The sequence below is a fragment of the Hemitrygon akajei genome, chromosome 2 (genome assembly GCF_048418815.1).
Source record: "Hemitrygon akajei chromosome 2, sHemAka1.3, whole genome shotgun sequence".
In the NCBI taxonomy this organism is placed as follows: domain Eukaryota; kingdom Metazoa; phylum Chordata; class Chondrichthyes; order Myliobatiformes; family Dasyatidae; genus Hemitrygon; species Hemitrygon akajei.
In genome coordinates this window covers 128,030,854-128,054,510 of record NC_133125.1, presented here as the reverse complement: position 1 = coordinate 128,054,510, position 23,657 = coordinate 128,030,854, and the positions used below count along the sequence as shown (strand labels likewise).

Genomic DNA, 23,657 nt, shown 5'->3' with positions numbered 1-23,657 from the left:
CCAGCATAGCCTTGATGAGACAATGGTTTCCTTTGTCGTACGGAAATCTGAAAAATATACAAACTAATCATATTCCTAACTCGAAACAATAAATTGCAATGTACAGAGGGGTGTATATTATCAAGGGCAAACAAGCCACAGACATCATTTAATGGAAGGATTAAAGTACTTTAGAGAAATTTTAAAAATACTTATGCAACTTAACTCTTGCATCACCCTCTCAACAATAGCATGCTTAAATGACATTTGGACAGGTACATGGATTGGAAAGGTTTAGAGGGGTATGGACTTAATGCAGGGCAATAGGCTTAGTTCACTTAAAGAACCTAGTTAGCACAGACAAGTTGTCTGAAGAGCTTGTTTCCATGCCGTATACGCCTTATGATTATTGATAGTTCCAATAGTTGATAAGATCAGATGGTGTGTTAGGGAAGGGTGGCAAAATGTAACATGGAAAAGGCAGGAATTTTTAAAATATATGAACAGGAGGACTAAATCTAACATGTAATATAAAGTTGAAAAGAAATAACAATAATAGATATCATTGGGCCATAAAGAAATTCAGCACAGAAAAAGGCTCTTCAGTCCACTCAATCTATAACCAGTTCTCAACCACTCATTTCCACAAATCCACTAGTGCCATTCACCATACATTATAGCAACCTCCCTAACTTCTGCCACTTACCTACATCCTAGGGGCAATTTGCAGTGTTTGGCATGTGGGAGGAAATCACAGTACCCAGAGGAAACCCACGCTATCACAGGGAGAAGCATGCAAACTCCACATGGAAAGCACCCAATGCCAAGATTGAATCTGAGTTTACGACTCTGTGAGGCAGTGGTACTATTAGGTGCACCATTGTGTTGCCACAATGCATTTATCATGGTAAACCTTTCAACCCGCGATTAAGTGTGACCAAGCTTAAACAACATGTTTGGTGCCTTTGAATTATGAAGAGTTCAGAGTTTTCGGTTTGTGTAGCAAAAACAGTTTGTTCATAGTGACACTTCAATAAAGAGCATGTCATGTTATTGGCCATCTCCATTGTTTGAGTCTAATGAAATGGAAAATATATATTGAAGAAAAACAATAGGCAGCAAATGTAAATTTAGAAAAGTTTTAAAAAATGAACAGTGCTTGTTATATTATCTAATTTATGCAGCTGTATACTTTCCACAGACTTCCTGCTATGACAATGTAGACATCTCATAGAGCTCTATATCACTCACAAAGCAGAACAAACATTTTTAATATTAGTGATCAAAGCAGTTTTACAAGAATGATAGTAGATGAATGTGACATTTCCAACTAAACACCACTGCCTAAACAATACAAACATATGAAAGTATATGTAATATTATTCAGATATGTTCATAATTGCAGTCATTTTAAATAGTTTATGATATTTAAGATGAAATTTCTTAAGAATCTCAAGCAAAGTGCATGAATAACATGGATACACTCAGTTTCATTGTAGCGAATAGGACATAATGCCAGGGTGGGCAATCATCAGCTAATATCGTAGCAGTCATTTAGTCTGGGCAACTGAAGATAAACCTCTCCCCACTTAGTTTCTATTAATAATTTGTGACAAATAAATTCTGATAATTTATTAAACTATAGCTTAATTGCTCATCAAGTATGACACTGCTGAATGCAAAAGTAGACATTTTCCTGGTCCAACTTAAGGTTAAAACTGAAATGCTTTGTGTTGTCAATTAAGTCTAGAGTGTGTAGGTAAGATGCACTGCTCATTGTCACAGTTCTGTGCTCACTACCTCTGACTTCTTTCACAATGCATTGGCTGCATGGTTGGTAAAGTGGTACCGCCTGGACCAATTGGGATTTTCTCAATTTCCAGTTAACTGTTTCAAATAAAAAAGTACATGTGCAGCAGCTGGATACTAGTTAAGCTAGTGTGTGAGAAATACCAGAAGTCATTACTTTTGGAGACCGACTACACGGGAATTGAAGGGTTTGGAAAGAGAGTGGGAAAGTGATATTGAGGCCAAAATTGAATCAGACGTCATTTTATTGGATAGTGGGACAGGTTGAATGGGTTGTTGGCCCACGCCTGCCATTTCTTAAGTACTTATGTCTTTACTTCTTTTCATTTCAGATTGCATAATTAAAAGTCAATTAAGTCTATTCTTTTCTACACTGAGTATCCATAAATATATAAGAGGATTGGCCTATTTTCTAACAAAAAGAAACTAGGGTGTAAATGAGATGTGTATGTAAAATTAATGATGTGGGATCCAATTGTACTAGGTGTCATTTTCAGCATCTCTGGAGACTGAGTTACATAGAGTGTAGAACTCTCACTATATTAACCGGAAAAATGTCCACAAACACATTTTAACAATGAACAGCCCACAATGCTGTGCCAACGAATATAATGCTATTTCACAAACAATCTAGCTCTTCCCTCCTTCTCATCACATATCCCTCCATTTTTCCTACATCCACATGCCTATCTAAGTGGCTTTCAAATGTCCCTGTTGTTTCAGCCTCTAGCACCACAACGGACAGTGCATTCCAGGTTGATACCACTCTTTGTAAAAACAAAAAGAATACCCTTGACATCTCCCCTAGACTTTCCTCCACTCACCTTCAATGGATGACCTCCAGTATTGGCCATTGCCATCATGACACAAAAAAATGTTGTCCACTCTGGCTACACCTCTCATAATCCGATACACTAATGAAGGCCAACACCCCATACACCCTCATAATCACCAGATCAACTTGTGCTGTAACTCTGAGGGATCAATGTTCTGTTGTAACTTATGACAACATTCTACACTATCCACGACGCCACCAACCTTGGTCTTATCTGCAAATGTATTAACCCACCCTTCCACTTCCTCATCCCAGTCATTGATAAACATTTCAAGAGCAGGGGTCCCAGAACAGATTCTTGTAGAATGCCACTGGTCACTGACCTTAGGCAGAATACATTCCATCTACTACCACCCTCCGCCTTCTGTGGGAAAAACAATTCTGAATGCATGCAGCCAAGTTTTTTTCTGGATCCCATGCCTCCGGACTTTCTGAATGAACCTACCATGCGGATCCTTGTCAAATGCCTTAATATAATCCACATCCACCGCTCTGCCACCATCCATATGCTTTTGTCACTTCCCTCTAAGAATTCAATCAGGTTCCTGAGGCAAGACCTGTCCCTCACAAAGCCATGGCCGTCCCTAATCAGACTGTGCTTCTCTAAATGTTTGTAAGGTAGAAAGTGGCAAGATAGATAGATAGAGAATAAAAAGAGATTTAACTAGAAGTTAAAAAAAAATAAACAAGACCAGCAGGTTTCTAAATCCTTGGCAGCAACATATATCTGAGGGAATGGACTTCACGCTCGCAATAGCTCAGCTTGAAATGCCAGACACTGTTTGGCAATAATTAAAACATATCACGTCATTAATAGGATATTTAGGCTGGAATGGACATTAATTTGCTCTGAGTGGTTTAGTTCCATCTGGCACTCAAATACAGAAACTTCTACCGCTAGTTACTCAGGCAGTGAAATGCTGTCTTTACGAAGCATCACCACAAATCAGACCGTAGCTTTGGGATATTCAGATCTAACGGCACATCGGCCCATAAACTTACACACAGCAGATCCGTGACATCAAACGCTCCACACATTAAAGAGCAAAGTCTAATCCATTTGTAAAGATGCAGAAAATTATTATTTTCTTCTAAGAAATAGCCTAAGAAAACTGTACATATTTTATTTTAGAAGTCACCACGTAAAATGACCGACAGAGGAATGAGACACATTTAAGGCTTCATTGCATACTCGTCCTGAAGTTAATCGTCAATTAATGCGAAGGGGAGGGGGCTTTCAAAAATTCTTTTAAAGTTCTTACTTGTAATAGTAAGAACAAGCGAGCCGTGGTCACAGGCACGTTCATGCGTGTACACAGAACAGTGACTATATATATACGCGCATCATAAGGGGAATCTATAATCGATTTAGCTGCGTTACAAATGTTTGTACCGATCTGGATTCATTCTGACGGTTTCGGTAGCGGAACTGCATAGAAGCAGAAACATGTTTAAAGTGTAAAACATGTTCACCGTCCCTGCCTGCAAACTCACAGCCACCTCGATATCACTGACCTGCGTTTACCTAACCCCAGGAGATAAGCTGGCAATTTCTCCGCATTCAGCCCCCCCCCCCCCCCCTTGCCTTACCTTGTACACGGCGATGGGGATGTCGATGACGATGTGCAGCAAATCCCCCAGAGCCAGGCTGGCTATCAGGATATTGGGGCCGTTCCTCATGTACTTGTTTTTGTAAATGATTCTCAGCAGCGTGGAGTTACCGATTATCCCCACCACGAACACCATGCAGGACACTATGGTGTTGATGTACTTGAAGGTGTCCTTGATCTCCGGCCGCTGCTTGCACATCGGACGGAGCCTGTTCCGGGTCACGTTTAGATTGTGCAAATTGGAATTGTGAGCAGTCGGGATGAAGTTTAGGAGTACCTCGTGGGGAGTGGGTGCGACCATATGCGAGAATGTAGGTCGCGCTTTTATACCATATTCAGGCTCGTTGTGCTCTTCCTGGCCCTGGGCAGTGGAGATGGAGAATTCACCGAGGATGAGTATGAGCAGTCCAGCAAGAGCTCCAGAAGGCGCCATTCTGAACGTCCCGACGCTGACGATCAGTCCCAATAACTGGGAACTCGAAAAGTTTTCCACATATAAGTTGCAACAGAGAGGAGGGGCTAGGGAGGAGAGAGAAAACATGGGATTATACCTCAGAAAACGTCCAACCAATTCCACTGGCTTCCTTCAAACTCCTGTAGGGGCCGAGGGGGTTCGATTTGTCACGGCTATTGGCTAGTCTCTCATTCAAAGTTCAGTCAAGTTCCGATAAGACCGACTGGAGGAAATTATCGCTCAGATGTAGTCACTTTACAAGCAATAGAAGTGGTGAGAAGGGCGACCCTGGTTAATGATGAGGACATGTCAACTGTGGCTAATGTTTTCGTTACCAGCAATGCTTTTCTTAATTTGGACTGATGAATCTGTTGCTTTCAACTCTCGGTGTATAACGCCTTCCGGCCCTTAAAACTACCTATACTATGTTGTCGAATATTTAAGCAGTTTATACTTACATCGATCTTCCCAGAGAACGAGAGAGTGGGTGTGTGGGTGTCCCTGTGTCAGTGTTTGCAGGGCACTGTCCACCCGGATTCGGCACGCTGTTGTTGCCGTACTGTCCCCGTCTCAGTCCCGCACTTGGACTGAACGAACGGACGAAGCTTGCGCTGTTCAGCACTGGCGCGCCGATTCCCGGCGATTCTAAAGACAGTCTCCATCAATCAACGCACACCCCGCCTGCTGAGAGAGCAGTGCATCACCCCGCGAGCAAACGGCACCTTTCCTTTTTCACCAGAGGGTCTTTGCACAAACACTCGGGCTCACCCAGGCAAGAATGCCGCTATTCACACAGGCAGCGCCTCAATATCAGCGATCTGACCAAAAGGTCGAACTTGTGGTCGGGACCTGGATTTGACAGCGAGTGCGCATTGTGCCTGGGAATAGCACCAGCGAGCTCATTCCCACTCATACCGCTTTCTACATTGTGTACATTGGCAGGCGGGCATTGATAGGAGAGTCGTGCTTGAAATCAAAAACATTTAGAAAGCACTAGCAAAAATGCATCAGTTAAAGTACCTTCTTCCCCATCCTCCACCCCATCTTTCTTGGCAGAAAGTACTTTGGCTCAGAATGTCCTGGTTTAGAGTTGTTCTACTGAAACCACCACATGTTGCGTGAGCCTTAAATACTCCTTCCTGTACCTAAAAGATTCAGTCAGATAATAAACTGTGCTTGCTAATACCCTCCTGTTTTAACACGCTGTACTGAATAAATTAACACCCTAAACATAGCTCTCATTTCCTCTCTTGCAGGTGGCATTGACAATATGGCAGCTCTGTCCCTATATCCAATCTTATAGTCAAAAATCCTTAGCCTGTTCTTGTCAAATACATGCCAACTTTTCTCACACCAACACTGCTCCCTTTAGGTTTCAGCCTTTGATAGTTGACTATTCTATGGGTGTCTGGTACAAGACGTTTTCCAAGATTTACTAAATATGTCAACAAATGCCTTCCATATCACTTCCTTACGTTGTTTATAATCTAAGGACATAACCTGCTTAACCATGGTTTTATTCCCTTTGCACTTGAATACCTAATAGCTTTCATTTTATTTAACATCATTATTATTTAGCATTTTAAAAATTATTTGTTTAACATTTCTAATCTTAGCTTCTGATGCAATAATCCTGATCTACCTCTTAGGGTAATTACTGAAGCAAAGTGATTGCATAATATTTCTGTTCTTTCCCTATTGACATCTTTTTCTCCCCTGTCTCTCCCAGATTTTCCTATCTTGTTGATGCATCTGTAATATTTGGTGTTACTTACTTAAACATAATTTCATTTAGTTTCAATAACTATTTCTGCCTTTTCTAAATCTCATTGCAGTCTCTTTTGTCATGCTCTTAATTTGTATTCAATGAATTCCCTCTAATCATTCCCTTAAGAATATATTTATTAATTGTATCTTATTAGTGTTTATTTTCTTCATTTATCTTGGTAACATTCCACTTTGTCTCCACTGTGTTATGGATTGTTTGATTGTTTCTCTGGCATCCAATCTTCTGTTATCTGCAATTTCCTTCAACTAAACAATACGAAGCAGAAGTCTCCATCTTTTCTAAACATTAGCCCATGTCCCCTGCTACTGATTAGATATTCTGCCTTGTTAAACCAAGCTCTGCAAACCCAGTGCCTATTTAACCCAGATCTGAGTTATAAATCTCACATCCTCTCCACTGGAAACAAATTCTGCTTTCATTCATTTAGTGTCTCCCTCTATGTCTCAGATTATCTGTAGCTGAAATCATGACAATTGATTTGCTGTCTCCAGCATCAACTCATAGAATAGCAGAACAGGCCATTTTGCCCTCTGATATCAGTGTCGACCATGATGCAAGTTTACACTCATCACATCTGCCTGCCCATGGTCTATATCCCTGAATCTGTTACCTGTTCATGTATCTTTCTAAATACCTCTGGACCACTGCTGTTGTATCTGTTTCTACCACCTAACAATGTGCCCTCAGTACTTACCACTCCCTGTGTATAAAATTTGCTTTGCAAATTTCCTTCAGATTTTCCCTCCTCATCTTAAATCTGTACCCTCTAGCATTTGATATTTCCATCCTGGGAACATGACTCTGATTATCTATCCTGTCTATGCCTCTCATAATTTTATATACTTCCATCAGGTCTGCCCTCTGCCTTTATTCTTCCAAAGAAAATAAATCAAGTTTGTCCAGCCTATCCTGATAATTGATATCTCTGATCCAGGTAACATCCTAGAGAACCACCATTTGCACCCTTTCCAAAACCTCAACATCCATTTTGTACAGTTGCAATATGATTTGCAAACAGTTGTAATTAATTATCTGACTAATAAAGGCAAGTATGCCATGAACCTTCTTTTAGAGAGCTATAGACTTTTATACCAAGATTCCACTGTACACCTTCAAATTAAATCCTGTGCCATTCCTGATTGTGCCTTCAACTGCCACGACAGTAAGATTGGAATCCCCTTTCTAATCTTATTCCACCTTTCCAGCTGTATGTTTATCTTACTGATGTAAAGATGTTCTATCTGTTCTGAACCTGCTCCGCAGCCTGTTTAATGTAATTTGTCATTATTGTGATTCACTGTAAGTGTAGAGTGTTATTGCTTGCAATCTTTCCTTTCTGATGTAACCTTTGATTATCTTTCCTCAGACTTGTTTTGGTTAATGCCATCGTTTGTCTAAATTGTGTAAATTCCTGTGGAGCTCCTCAGCATATTAAGAGGAACTTTTGATGTGTTTCTGTTGAATGAAGTAACTTCCAAATATTGGTGATTTTTCAAGCTTTTTTTTTACCACCACTAAAAGAAGTCGCAGAGAAAACAGATACCAGTAAACTTAACGTCTCTCCACTGATCTCATGTACAGCAAATGTAACAGACGCTGTTTGCCGGAGTGTGGCTGGTGAGCCACAGCAGATGGTGGATAACAGAGAGCTAAAATGAAAGTTAATTGCAATTACTCAGTAGACAGAGTCTAGTTGACTCAGTATATTACTGACGTCACACAAATACCTCAACAGTGAAATGGTAAAAGGTCTATGACAAGTGAAACTGAAGATTCTGGAAGTCTGGATCAAAGCTATTCACTAAGGTGCAAACAACCTTCCTGTCAGTTGGAAGGCTACCTTTGGGTAATATATTCTGGATCTTTAATTTCTCTCAGCAAGGGATCATTTGCGTCATGATGACCGTTGAGCTCTATGACGACCTACCGATGCTCACTACTAAAATCGAGGCAGGAAGACTGCAACTAGCTGGGCATTGTCTACGCCACCCTGAGCTACCTGCCAGCCTAGTCATCACATGGCAGCCCATGCATGGGAGGCTGAACCCTGGGCGCCCTCCCAAAACTATGGTCAACAGGCTCCTAGAAGATAGCTAATGTAGATGATCTGACGAGGGAGAGGGAGGAGTGGAGAGTCCGTCATTGTGCCCGACACCGGTCCCCTAGGCCTGAGTCAATGTAGTAGTAGTAGTGTGTCATGCAAATATCACATCTATCATTTCTCCTTCTTCATCAGGACAAATGTTCTAGTATATGTATGTGATTTTCTTCACTCTGTTCCTTTTGAAATGCTATCAATAAAGCATTCCAATCTTGTGAAGGGAACAGGACACCCAAATAGGTGCTGTCTGTCTTGCTAAATGTATCTTTTTATACCTTTGTCTTATCAGATCTAAGACACATCAACCACCAAATCCACTCCCAGCCCTGTTGGATGAAATGTTCAGATTGATAAGTATTAACAAGTATAATGAGCAGTCTACAAAATGCCTCTAATTAAAAAATTAGTGTATTAAGAGATATACAAAAAGCAGTGATGAAGATCTGCCATTAACAGGACTCATCATCAAGAATCTACTAAGTAAGTGAATTTGTATAAATTTTCATCAGAGGAGACACAAGAGACTCCAGATTCTGGAATCTGGAACACTGATGAAATCCAAATGGAGAACCCTGATCTGGAATGTTGACTGTGTCACGGTTCCGACCGTTAATTCCCCATTTTCCCCTAATTCCCTTTGACGGTGCCACAGTTCCGATTATTAATTCCCCATTTTCCCCTAATTCCCTTTGTCGGTGCCACGGTTCCGACTATTAATTCCCCATTTTCCCCTAATTCCCTTTGTCGGTGCCACGGTTCCGACTATTAATTCCCCATTTTCCCCTAATTCCCTTTGACGGTGCCACGGTTCCGACTATTAATTCCCCATTTTCCCCTAATTCCCTTTGTCGGTGCCACGGTTCCGACTATTAATTCCCCATTTTCCCCTAATTCCCTTTGTCGGTGCCACGGTTCCGACTATTAATTCCCCATTTTCCCCTAATTCCCTTTGTCGGTGCCACGGTTCCGACTATTAATTCCCCATTTTCCCCTAATTCCCTTTGTCGGTGCCACGGTTCCGACTATTAATTCCCCATTTTCCCCTAATTCCCTTTGTCGGTGCCACGGTTCCGACTATTAATTCCCCATTTTCCCCTAATTCCCTTTGACGGTGCCACGGTTCCGACTATTAATTCCCCATTTTCCCCTAATTCCCTTTGTCGGTGCCACGGTTCCGACTATTAATTCCCCATTTTCCCCTAATTCCCTTTGTCGGTGCCACGGTTCCGACTATTAATTCCCCATTTTCCCCTAATTCCCTTTGTCGGTGCCACGGTTCCGACTATTAATTCCCCATTTTCCCCTAATTCCCTTTGTCGGTGCCACGGTTCCGACTATTAATTCCCCATTTTCCCCTAATTCCCTTTGTCGGTGCCACGGTTCCGACTATTAATTCCCCATTTTCCCCTAATTCCCTTTGTCGGTGCCACGGTTCCGACTATTAATTCCCCATTTTCCCCTAATTCCCTTTGTCGGTGCCACGGTTCCGACTATTAATTCCCCATTATCTCCTAATCTCCTATGATGGCGGCACACCTGGTTTTCATCAAGACCTGCAGCATAAGAACCTCGGCTTTGCACCCACTCGTTGCCAGATCATTGGTTTTGCCAGTGTGGTAATTAACGTTTCCCGGCCGCTTAGGATTGTGTGTTCTAAGTTTTGCTTCAGTACCGAGATTTACCTGTGCAACTCAGTCTCTCTGAGTCAAGATATGTTTTCTAAGTCCAACTCCAGTTCTGAGGTTTACCTGTGTAACTCTGTCTCTCCGAGTCAAGATAAGGATTCCAAGTTTACTCCAGTACCGAGGTTTACCTGTGTAACTCTGTCTCTCCGTGCTAAGAGAAGTTTTGTCTGCCGCTTCCCTTTCTACACTCCACAAGATCAGTTCTGCCTGCCTCTTGCTTTCCTGCACTCCCTCCTGTTTGCCATTCAACGCTCATGCCTACGTCTGCATCCTAACTCGATCTCTGTGCCTGTGTCCTGGGTTTGGGTTTGCCTCGCTCGTTGCAACAGGCTGTTCCTTTCCATTTACAGATGCTACTTGATCTGCTGAATTCCTCCTGCAGCTCTTTCATATTTTCACCATATTGAACTCTCTCTCTCCTCTCTCTCACTCTCTCTCTCTCTCTCTCTCTCTTCCTCCCTCCCTCTCTTTCACTCTCTGTGCCACCATTTCCCTCTATCACTGTATTTCTTTAGGTATGCAACCCATGTGCAGCCATAGAAGGCTTATGGGACCTCTGGTGAGTATAACAAGGGCAGCAATTTGTTCCATCAAAATATAGAATAAATATTGTAAATAGGGGAAAAAATAATGAGGGAACAATCCAACTAGATTCTAGTTAGTATTAGAAGGTGTATTGCTTTTTGTCTTTGGCCTCATAACTTTGGAAGCCATAGGTATTAAACTAGGTTGGCACAATGGTGCAGTTCATACAATCACTATCTCACAGTGCCAGAGGCCTATTTCAACCATGACCACAGACGCTGTTGGTGCGGATTTTGCATGCTCTGCCTGAAGTTGATGTGGGTTCCCTTGAGGTGCTCCAGTTCCCACTTACATCCTAAAATTTACCTAATTGTAAGTTACTTGGTCATGTTGATCATCCCTGGTATGTAGGTGAATGGGAGAATATAGTAGGAGTTGATAAGAAAATAAGGGGAATAAAAAAGGATTAGCATAAATGGGTGAGTGACTGTTGGTCAGCAGAAGGTCAATGGGCCAAGGTACTGTTTGTGTGCTGTACCTCACTATGACTCTGTGAATAAGTTTGATCTGCAATTTGTACGTGATGTAGAATTTACACAAAAAATATCAGCCATTTTATCAATGGTGTCAGGAAGGAATGGAATAAACAGTAATTATAAAATGAACAGTTTTGAAAAGTCTAAAGAGAAGAAGACAAGTACATAATTTATAAAGAGCTAATTTCAATGATGTATAAAACAAATAAATGAATTGGACTATGAAGATTTCACACAAAGTATAGAAAACCTTTCAATTTACAACATGGAGCATGCTGTGAAATAATCCATTTAAGCTCATACTGAACAAACCTAGTCCTCAACCAATTCATATTTAGACAGAGTGGAAAATTTACATGTGCAAGCCTTAAAATGAAAAACAACAAACAAACAGGTGTACATTTAAAAAGTGATGATGTGATAAGTAAAGACTTGGAGATAAATTAGTCCAGTATAGTGACGAGTCAGAAAAATAACAGAAGCACATCAGCAATAAAATGCAAAGGTAAATTTAATTAAGATGCAAACTAGTTGAAACTCAGGATAATTTTAAAAAAATCATTTTAATGACTAAGTATACACAAGAGAAAACGTGAAGAACATATCCTCTCCAAATAAGGATAGATTTAATGAACTCAATGCCTCCCTCATAAAATAAGATGAATTATTATTATACAGATTAATTAGGCTTGAAATAAATAAATCTTCTTGGCTAGGCAACATTGACCCCAGAGGAATGAAAGAAGCTTTGTGAAGCATTGAGAATCTTCAAGTCTTTTTTGACCTCTAGCTGAGCTTCTGACCTCATATAATCTCTAGCACAAAGATTTCCTCTGTCCACCTCTTTCATACTACCCATCCTCCAGGCTTGCCTCAATCTCATTTGCTGTTGCAACCCTCATTGATGCCTTTACCATCCACAGGCTATGTTTTTCAAGATTTCTCTAATTTGGATTTTTACACTTTAAAGTCAACCAAAATGTTATTGCTTGTACCCTAATGCTATCATATTCCGATGCTCTATTTGCTACAGCCTCTCAATTCAGGGTTATATTGCAACGCACACAAAAGGCTGGAGGAACTCAACAGGCCAGGCTGCATCTATAAAAAAGAGTAAATAGTCGAAGTTTTGGGCTGAGACCCTTCATTAGGTCCAGGAAAAAAAGAGTTCAGCTGTCAGAATAAGAAGGTGGGGGAGGGGAGGAAGAAGTACAAGGTGATAGATGAAACTGGGAAAGGGGGAGGGGGGAGGTAAAGAGCTGGCAAGTGAATTGGTGGAAGGGATAAAGGGCTGGAGAAGGAGGAATCCGATAGGAGAAGACAGCATACCTTGGAAGAAAGGGAAGGGGGCGAAGCACCAGAGGGAGGTGATGGGATCCTTCATTTTTTCCCTCCCTTACCTTATCTTTTTACCTGCCCATCACCTCCCTCTTGTGCTCTTCCCCCTTCCCTTTCTTCCATTGTCTTCTGTCCTATCCTATCAAATTCTTCCTTCTCCAGCCCTTTATGGCTTTCACCAATCAACTTTCCAGCTCTTTACTTCACCCCTTCCCCTCACCTGTTTTCACCTATCACCTGCCACCTTGTACTTCTTCCTCCCCTACCCCCATCGTCTTACTCTGACTTCTCCTCTTCCTTTCTAGTCCTGATGAAGCGTCTCAGCCTGAAACGCCGGCAATATTCTTTTCCATAGATGCTGCTTGGCTTGTTGAGTTCCTCCAGCATTTGACGTGTGTGGCTTTGATTTTCAGCATCTGCAGATTTTCTCTTATTTAGGATTATATAGAACCTATGTCTATGTCTTACTTAAGGTAACAGTGGAAAGTTTAAAGGATAAACACAAGGAGTTATGCAGCTGCTGGAAATCCAAGCAACACACACAAAATGCTGGAGGGACTCAGCAGGCCAGGCAGCAACTGAGGAAATGAATAAGCAGTAGACGTTACGGGCCGCGACCTTCTTCAGTATTGAAAAGGAAGGAGGAACACACCAGAATAAAATAAAAGCTGGGGGGAGGGGAAGGAGGCTAGCTAGATGGTGATAGGTCAAGTGAGGTAGGTGGGAAAGGTAAAGGGTTGGAGAAGAACGAATCTAATAGGAGAGGCAATTGGACCAGAGGAGAAAGGGAAAGGAGGTGGCAACCCAGGGGGAAGTGATAGGCAGATGAGAAGAGGTAAAAGGGGAGAGCGGTGAATAGAAGAAGGGGGAGGGGAAGGGAAAAAAATTAAAGGAGATTTGTGGAGCAAGTTATCTACACGGAGTGATAGGTATCTGGAATGGGCTGCCGGGGTGATGGTGTAACAAGATACAATTGTGAGACAGTCCCATTGTTCAATAGGTACATGAATATGCAAAAAATAGAGGCATACAGGTTTATGTACAGGAAGAAAAGATTTAGTTTAATTTGGCATCATGTGTGGCATGGACATGGTGGGTTGTACGGTTGTTCTATGTTTAATGTACTTTTTCCAATTCGTCTATGGCAATGTTCACACAACACGCTTTTCCATATCCTTTCACTCCTTTGTCCTGAACTCAATCCTAGGATTGGGTTTCATAAATGGTCATTACAGTTACATCTTAGGAAGGATACATAGTAACTGAAGGAAATATGATGTGCCTTGAAGGACAGTTGTAGTATTCGGTGTGCTGCATGTCCTGTGTATTTGCCTTACTGGCCATATTGTAGGTAAGAGAGATTGTTAGTCACTAGAAATGTTTAAAGTATATCTAATATCTCTGAGCTTGTTGGATCCATTGTGGAATGCTGTAGAAGTTTTAAACAAATAACATTTTAATAACGGTGAGAGGGTGGGGGTAATGTGGTGATGTCAAATATTACCTGATGGAGTGCTGAAGACTGAAACTGGAGTCATCCTTGGATAAGGGTTAGTTCCAAGACTATCCATAGCACAGCCTCCTGCTGAACCATTGCACCCTTGCTACATTATAGGGTGCATTAACTGGTGAGGTTTGCTAAATCCAATGATGTGAGAAGGGAATGGGAAATGAGATTGTATAATGAGAAACAGGTATTTGACCCAGTAGATGAGGGACCATGATACTAGTGAAGAGTCAGTAAAACTGGGATGCAATGGCAAAGACAATGAAAAGCAGTTAAACTGGGATGCAATGACAAATGAAGACAATGAAAAGCAGTTATGGTATTCAACAGAAATTACTGAATGGAAAAATCATTATCTTTGATCCAAGATCTCAAAAAGAAAGTTTTGTCTTGAGAAGAGAATCCCTCTCATTTAAGACAGGTGAATAAATGACAACACTGCATGGTGAGGTATCATATTACTGAATGCTAGAAACTCTGACTCCGAACTAAAGGATGTTCGCCTCTGATGATAGATATACAATTCTGTTTTAATGTGCCTATTTTTGAAGTTAACACACCTTCTCAGAGGCAGGCAAAAATATAAATACAGACTTTAGTCACTTCTGCACAGGCATTAAACTACTGCTTTCTACTGGAATTTATTTTCACTATGAATCTAAATGATTTTTTAAGGCAAACGCCATGAAATGCCTCTGCTATAATTTTTTTTCATCCACCCAGGCAATACTCACAGCAGTAGACCAAATATATATCGCAAACAAAAATACAACTCTCCCATTTCAAATAAATATCTGGAGAAGGGACAATAAAACTTGGAATGGTGCATAGCTTTAGGAAACATTTTACTAGAGCCCAGATACTTTTCAGGATTAAACACCCAAAAATTCTCATCTGGTATTTTGGAGGCACAAGGCAAAATTCATTATGTTAAGACCTCATCCAGTTTTAGCTCAGAGAACAGAAAAATGTGCAAGAAACTGTTTTCAACAATGATGACAGTCTGTGATTATCACTGAAGCTGACAGCACACTCAGATCTGTTGATTGAGACGGGCAACAGTTGTATCCTTTTGTCTTTGCTGATTAATGCAGGATCCACTGACAACACACTTCTGACTGAAATTAGTACCACAGAATCTCTTCCATACTTGTTGATTGAAATGATTACAGTGACCTTCCTCTTCACAATTAGTTGATTAGCTCTGTCCTTCCTCAGTGACACTCCCAGCAGTGAAAGACCTCTGTCCTTGCTAATGGAGACCGAAAGTGCTGAGAGATCACTATTGTTGATGAATGAAATTAGCAGTACATAGAGTGCTCTATTAGTAAGAAATAGAAACAATTCCAATCCCAACTTCCCACGGGATCAATAAAGCATGTCTGTCTGTTTGTCAAACAGAGGTAGGTGATTTAACCCCATTTCTGCTCTGCCAGTAATTGACGTCATAAATACACTTTTATCTCTTGGATTCACTCTATATCTGCAATGTTTTGTAGTGCTAGATTTAGCTGAAAAGGGTTCAATTCCCATTGCTGTCCGCGGAGAGTTGGCACCTCCTCCCCGTGACCATGCGGGTTTCCTCCAGGAGATCCAGTTTCCTCCCACATTCCAAAGATGTTCAGTTAGGGTCCGGGCCAATGAAGAGTGGGCATACTATGATGCTGCCAGAAGTGTGGTGGCACTTGCAGGCTGCCCCTTGCACAGTCTTCAGAATGTCTGGCTCGTTGACACAAAACAGCCCATTTCATCATATATTGTGATGAGTTACATTAAAAAAATCAAAAATATATTGTTTATTTTCTTGAATATATGGAGTAAATGAGCCTCCATGTCCCATTTCCCATTTCTAAAGATACAATAACCCCAGGTAAAAAAATGTTACTTACATATTTCTATATATTTTGAGGAGTTAATCTCTAACTCTATACTCCCCACCCAAGGGAAGTATCAACCCTGAATCTATGCTGTAAAGTCCAGTAAAATGTTTGTACATTTCTCTTACTCTCCTATTCCCAGGAAAATACCTGCACCCTTCGCTTAACCTCTCCTCAAAAGGCAACCCTACCATTCCAGCAAACAATTTGGTAATCTTTCCTTGCACGTCATCAATCGCAAGTGTATCCTTCCTGACCTGCCTGTCCTGCTGAGCTACTTCCATGAGTTGTTGTTATGTAGCTTTCCATAGATAGAGAGACCTGATCTATACCCAATATTCCAGAAAGGGCCTCACTGGAGCTCTCTACAAGTGAAGCCTTTGCTGTTTGGTAACGATGATTACATCTAACCGGTAATCAGCATTAACTCCTTTCCCTGGATATTGAGCTTGGAGCTGATAGCTCTTCGTCCTTGCAGACTGATACTGATGGACAGGCTGTTAACACTGATGGCCTTCTTGGACTACAGTTCAGCATTCAGCATCATAATTCCCTCCAGGCTCGACAAGAAGCTCAGAGACCTCGGCCTTCACCCTGCCTTGTGTAGCTGGATCCTGGGCTTCTTGTCAGATCACTGACAGGTGGCAAGAGTGTGCTCCCTCACCTCTGCCCCTCTGATCCTCAAAACAGGTGTGTACTAAGCCCCCTCCCCTTTACTCTCTGTATACCCACGACTGTGTCACCACCCACAGCTCCAGTCTGCTAATTAAATTTGCTGAAGACGCTACACTGATTGGCCCAATCTCAAATAATAATGAGGCAGCCTACAGAGAAGCAGTCATCACCCTGACACTGTGGTGTCAGGAAAATAACCTCTCCTTCAATGTCACAGAACCATAGGGGCTGGTTATGGACTACATGAGGAATGGAGACAGGCTAGTCCTATTGACATCAATGGATCTGGGGTTGATAGGGTGAACAGCTTTAAATTCCTCTCCATACACATCACCGAGGATCTCACGTATGTACAATCCGGCTGTGTGGGGAAAAAGACACATCAGCACCTCTTTCACCTCAGACTGTTGAAGTTTGGTATATATCTCAAAATCCTTAGAATCTTCAACAGGGGCAGAATTAAGAGCATCCTGTCTAGCTGCATCACGGCCCGGTAAGGGAACTGTAATCTCCTTGGTACAAGGTTCTTGTTATCTGGAGAGTTTAACATCGGTAGCTGAGCGAAGGGCGCTGAGTAGGCTACGGTCAATTATGGAAAACTCTGAACATCCTCTACATAGCACCATCCAGAGACAGAGAAGCAGTTTCAGCGACAGGTTACTATCGATGCAATGCTCCTCAGACAGGATGAAGAGGTCAATACTCCCCAATGCCATTAGGCTTTACAATTCAACCGCCAGGACTTAAGAACTTTTTAAAAGCTATTATTAATGCTTTTTGAGATAGTGATTTAGATGCATATCATATTTTTTACTGAGTTAAGTATTGTATGTTATTAGTTTTGCTACAACAAGTGTATGGGACATTGGAAAAAAAGTTGAATTTCCCCATGGGGATGAATAAAGTATCTATCTATCTATCTATCTATCTATCTATCTATCTAAACAGACTACACGCATTAACAAATGGCCAGCAGTTTGATGCTAATTAGCTGCAATACTATATATCAGAAGGTTATGTTTTGTGTACTCTTCGCCTGGCCAGACCAAAAAATTCTTTGGCACAAGAAAGATAGTTAAGTTGATGGTAGATTGTTGTGAAAGAATTCTTTAAACAGTCTAGACATTGCTCACAGAGCCAAGGACATTACTCTCCCATATATTATTCTGCAATTGATGTATTTAAATACCCTTCTTTCAAGCAGACCTCCAATGCAGGAGACATGTGGAACAAATCTCATGGAGTATAATCAGGGATCAGAACAAAACAATACACATGCTGGAAATCCAAACCAAAAGGACGACAATGGTGGAAGTACTCAGGCAGAACCGGCAGGGTAAGAGTGGAAATATTGGGTCAAAGGTCCTTTATCAGAAATGGAAAAGTAAGGAGGCAGGCAGGTTTGAAGTTGTAGGAATATGGAGGGATGTTGAGAATGGAAAGAATACCTGAGATTACATGAAATTTAAAGTTGTAAAGTTAACAATTACCTCAAACACTGGCAATTAGAGACATAAAAACTGAGAGAGAATGGTGCAAACACAGTTATGGAGAAATAAAAATGGACAAAAATGGGATATACCTGAAAACTTAAATTCAATACTGTCCTGAGGACTGCAATATACCAAGTTGAAATTTGAAGGATTGAAACCCTGCCGTTGAGTCCTAGACTCCCCCACCATGGGAAACATCCTTTCCACATCTACTCTGTCTAGGCCTTTCAACATTTGAAAGGTTTCAATGAGATCCCCCCTCATCCTTCTGAATTCCAGCAAGTACAGACCCAGAGCCATCAAACGTTCCTCGTATGATACCCCTTTCATTTCTGGAATCATCTTCGTGAACCTCTTCTGCACCCTTTCCAATGTCAACACATCATTTCTAAGATGAGGGGCCCTGGACTGTTCACAATACTCAAGGTGAGGCCTCACCAGTTCCTTATAAAGCCTTAACATCACATCCTTGCTCTTGTATTTCAGGCCTGTTGAAATGAGTGTTAACACGACATTTGCCTTCCTCACCACCTACTTGACCTGCAAGTTAACCGTTAGGGTGTTCTGCACAAGGACTCCCAAGTCCCTCTGCATCTCAGATTTTTGGATTTTCTCCCTGTTTAGAAAATAGTCCGCACATTTATTTCTATTACCAAAGTATGTGACCATACATTTTCCAAGATTGTATTTCATTTGCCACTTTCTTGCCCATTCTTCTAAACTGTTTGAGTCCTTTTGCATCCTACCTGTTTCCTCAACACTACCTGCCCCTCCACCAATCTTCATATCATCAGCAAACTTGGCAACAAAGCCATCTATTCCATCATCTAAATCATTTATATACAGCATAAAAAGAAGTGGTCCAGCACCGACCCTTGTGGAACACCACTCTTTACTGGCAGCCAACCAGAAAAGGATACTTTTTTCCCAACTTACTGCCTCCTACCAATTAGCCAATGCTCTAACCACGTTAGTAAGTTTTCTGATCGTGGTCTCTTGCCTGGTAAGCAGCCTCATGTGTGGCACCTTGTCAAAGGCCTTCTGAAAGTTCAAATATACAACATCCACTACATCCCCTTTATCTATCCTACTTGTAATCCCCTCAAAGAATTCCAACAGGTTTGTCAGGCAGGATTTTCCCAGAAGGAAACCCTGCTGACCTGCATCACTAAGTACTCCATCATCTCATCTTTAACAGTTGGCTCTAACATCTTCTCAACCACTGAGGTCAGGCTAACTGGTCTATAATTTCCTTTCTGCTGCCTTTCTCCTTTCTTAGAGTGGATAGACATTTGCAATTTCCCCATTCTCTGGTACCATGACAGTGTCTAAAGATTTTTGAAAGATCATGTCTAATGCCACCATGATCTCTTTCAGAACCCTAAGGTGCAGTTCACCTCGTTTGGGTAAATTATGTTTCTTTATGACTTTTAGCTTTTTGAGCACCTTCTCTCTTGTAATAGTAACTGCACCCCCTTCTCTTCCTTCACACACTACAACATCAGGCATACTACTAGTGTCTTCCACAGTGAAGACTGAAGCAAAATACTCATTTAGTTCATTGGCCATTCTCTTGTCTCCCGTTATTATTTCTCCTGCCTCATTTTCTAGCGGTCCTATATTCATTCTCATTTCTCTTTTATTTTTAAAATATTTGAAAAAGCTTTTACTATCCACTTTGATATTATTTGCTAGCTTGCTTTCATATTTCATCTTTTCCCTTATAATAACTTTCTTAGTTGCTCTCTCTAGGTTTTTAAAAACTTCCCAATCCTCTATCTTTCCACTAATTTTAGCTTTGTTGTATGTCCTTTCTTTTGCTTTTACAATAGCTTTGACTTCTTTTGCCAGCCACGGTTGTACTATATTACCATTAGAGTATTTCTTCATTTTTGGAACACACATGTCCTGCACCTTCCTCATTTTTGCCAGAAACGCACTCCATTGCTGCTCTGTTGACATCCCTACCAGCAACTCCTTCCAATTTACTTTGGACAACTGCTTTCTCATACCACTGTAAGTTCCCTTACTCCATTGAAATACAGTTACATTAGACTTTATGTTCTCCCTATCAAATTTCAAGTTGAACTTGCAATTTTAAAGAGATTCCTAAAACCATAAATTAATTTAATGGAGTAAGTAAAGGGAAGTTGTTTCCAGTGGAAAGATGGTTAATAATGAGAAGAAACAGACTCAATGTGATTGCCAGAAAAGCTAGAAAAATATGAAATATGTAGCAGAAAGGAACAATGTGACCAAGGGCAACATCCTCCAGGCAGTTCACAAAACTATTTCTTTCACTTCTTTTATTTCTTCTTTTTCCTTTCAAATGTGGGTCTGCTACATTTGGAGCCAGTGATCTACATTTTGGTGGTGCGTTATTGAACGATCTGGTGTTTTTCTGTCTCTGAGGGTGATTCTGCAGGCTCCACTAAAACAGCTTTTGAATTAAATTAGATTTAAATGATTTAATATTCTGAAGCTAAAAAAAAAATAATGCCCTTGAAACTATTTGATCTTGGTAAAACTCCATCTGCTTCACTTATTGCCCTTAAAGAAAGGAAGGCTGTAATGCTTATCTGATTGCGTTTCATGCAATTTCAAAGCTGTAGTGTATTTAATATTTTGGTAATATTTGAATAATGTTGCAGATATAATGGTTGATTAAGAATTCTGTTTGGTTACATAATTCATTGTGGGTTATATGTAAAAGTACGTGAATGGTATATGTCATTATGCCACCACATTATATTTGAGTGCCTCAGTAAAGTAAAACAAAGCAAGACATATTTTCCCAGCTTCAGTGTTTTTCTTTCAATTAGTTTTTGGAGTTACAGAACATAACAAATTGCATCAGTACATTTGGTTCTTTTGGGATAAGTGTTAAATAATAAATGCTGTCCTTGTTAAAATAAAATAACATTTAGATACATCTCTGAGGAGCATTTATTAAACTTCAGCTATATGTATAATTACCTAAAATTATAATCATGTGGTTTAGGAAGTACATCAGGAAAAGCCTCTCCACAAAAGCAGGTGGAGAGCTATCTTGGAAAATAACTGTTAGATGTATCAGAAATTATGAATTTGTTGACCTGAGAATGGAACTAATGTGTGGAGATAGAGTTGGACTCATAAAGCCCGTGTTTCTTTCTGAATTAGTACAAGCTTGTACCCTGTATCAGAAGCTGTGGTGCTGCTCCAGGACAAAGGCAGCTTCTTGTTATCAGCAATAAATTAGCGTCATGGCAAGCAATTTGTAGTTTCCTTCCCCTTTGGAGATTGTTGCTTCCCTCCAAAGGACTTAGCCTCTCCCTTTCCTTTGACTCAGTGGCACCCTTCTATGCAGTCAGCATTACGTTAAACATCACAGAGGTCTTCTGGAATTGCTAAGGGACCACAGTTAAATTTCATCAACAGCCAGTGATTAGAATTTGTGAGTTCAATATTATTCTAGCTAACTTTGAGAACTATCCTGAAACTTCAGCTAGTGGATAGCCAGACATCACATAAAGCATTGAAAAGTATCAGAAGATTGTTTTTTACACTCCATAATTCTTTATGAAATCCAGACACCATGTGCCCAACTTTTGAATGGGGTGTCTACTTACAAATCAGGTGCCTGGCGTGTTACTTTTTTGGCTGAAAGAACAAGACAGGAAAAGTTTTTACACGCTATCTCTTATTTGAATAAGCCGCCTTTGAAGGGTGGCACCTTCAGTGACAATGCAGGGTTGAAACCCACATCCTCTTGACTCAGTGCCAAATCAACAGTGAAAGGGAAAGACAGCAATCAGGGAAATATTTGGCACCAGTCTATTGAGGATATCATAAGGAGCTGGTGTGACTTCACTCTTAACTCCTGTTTGAAATTTCTGCTGGCTTATGCAAATTGCTTGTGCTTGATGAAATTGCTTGCTCTACATCTAATATTCCAGAAAGGACCTCACTAGAGCTCTCTATAGATGAAGCCTTTGCTTTTTGGTGATGATGATTGCCTCTAACCCTACTCAGTGCAACCGATAGTCAGTATTAACTCCTTTCTCTGGATATTGAGCTTGGAGCAGATAGCTCTTCATCTTTGCAGACTGATACTGATGGACAGGTGTTAACACTGATGGCCTTCTTGGACTACAGTTCAGCATTCAGCATCATAATTCCCTCCAGGCTCGACAAGAAGCTCAGAGACCTCGGCCTTCACCCTGTCTTGTGTAGCTGGATCCTGGACTTCCTGTCAGATCGCTGGCAGGTGGTAAGAGTGGGCTCCCTCACCTCTGCCCCTCAACACAGGTGCCTCTCAGGGCTGTGTACTAAGCCCCCTCCTTTACCTTCTGTATATCCACGACTGTGTCACCACCCACAGCTCCAATCTGCTAATTAAATTTGCTGACGACACTACACTGATTGGCCTCATCTCAAATAACAATGCGGTAGCCTACAGAGGAGAAGTCATCACCCTGACACAGTGGAGTCAGGAAAACAACCTCTCCCTCAATGTCGCAAAAACAAAGGAGCTGGTTGTGGACTACAGGAGGAATGGAGACATGCTAACCGCTATTGACATCACTGGACTGGGGCTGAGAGGGTGAACAGCTTTAAATCCCTTGGCATACATGTCAGTGAGGATCTCACATCTGTACGTACCGGCTGCGTGGTGAAAAAAGACAACAGCACCTCTTTCACCTCAGATATTTGCAGAAGTTTGGTATGGGCCCCCAAATCCTAACAACTTTACAGAGGCACAATTGAGAGCATCCTGACTGGCTGCATCACTGCCTGGTATGGGAACTGTACTTCCCTCAATTGCAGAGAGTGGAGCGGACAGCCCAGCGCATCTGTAGATGTGAGCTTCCTACTATTCAGGGCATTTACAAAGACAGGTGTGTAAAAAGGCCCGAAGGATCATTGGGGACCTGAGTCGCCCCAACCACAAACTGTTCCAGCTGCTACCATCCGAGAAATGGTACTGCAGCATAAAAGCCAGGACCAAAAGCTTCTTCCACCAGGCCATCAGACTGCTTAATTCATGCTGACACATCTGTATTTCTACATTATATTGACTATCCTGTTGTACATAATATTTGTTATAAATTATTATAAATTGCACATTGCACATTTAGATGGAGACATAATGTAATGATTTTTACTCTTCATATATATGAAGGATGTAAGTAATAAAGTCAATTCAATTCTGTACCCTGTGGTAGAGAAAGTTTGCAGTGACACCACTTGATCTTGCTCAGCTGCCCCACGATCTTGCCAGTGAAGGCTAATAGCACTGACAGATCTCCGTCCTTCCATACTGAAGCAGCAAGCACTGCTAGCCTTCTTACATCACAGAGTGAAACTAATATTAGCATCAGCCCCTCAGTGCTGCTTATAATGCTGGTACTACTGATAACAATCACTCCTGGTAGCACTGATAACCTTTTGTTCTTGACTGA

At 41.1% G+C, this 23,657-nt stretch overlaps 1 protein-coding gene across 1 annotated transcript in view; it reads right to left on the bottom strand.

Moving 5' to 3' along the window:
* Positions 1 to 5,542, bottom strand: part of LOC140715418 (endothelin receptor type B-like) — a 44,429-nt gene extending 38,887 nt beyond the window's left edge. Inside the window, exons 1-2 of the mRNA XM_073027583.1 lie at positions 5,146 to 5,542; positions 4,214 to 4,752 (exon numbers count right to left, since the gene is read on the bottom strand). Coding sequence (XP_072883684.1) covers positions 4,214 to 4,666 — 453 coding nt within the window. The 5' untranslated portion in view covers positions 4,667 to 4,752; positions 5,146 to 5,542. The remainder of the gene's footprint in view (positions 1 to 4,213; positions 4,753 to 5,145) is intronic.
* Positions 5,543 to 23,657: the final 18,115 nt, after the last annotated feature.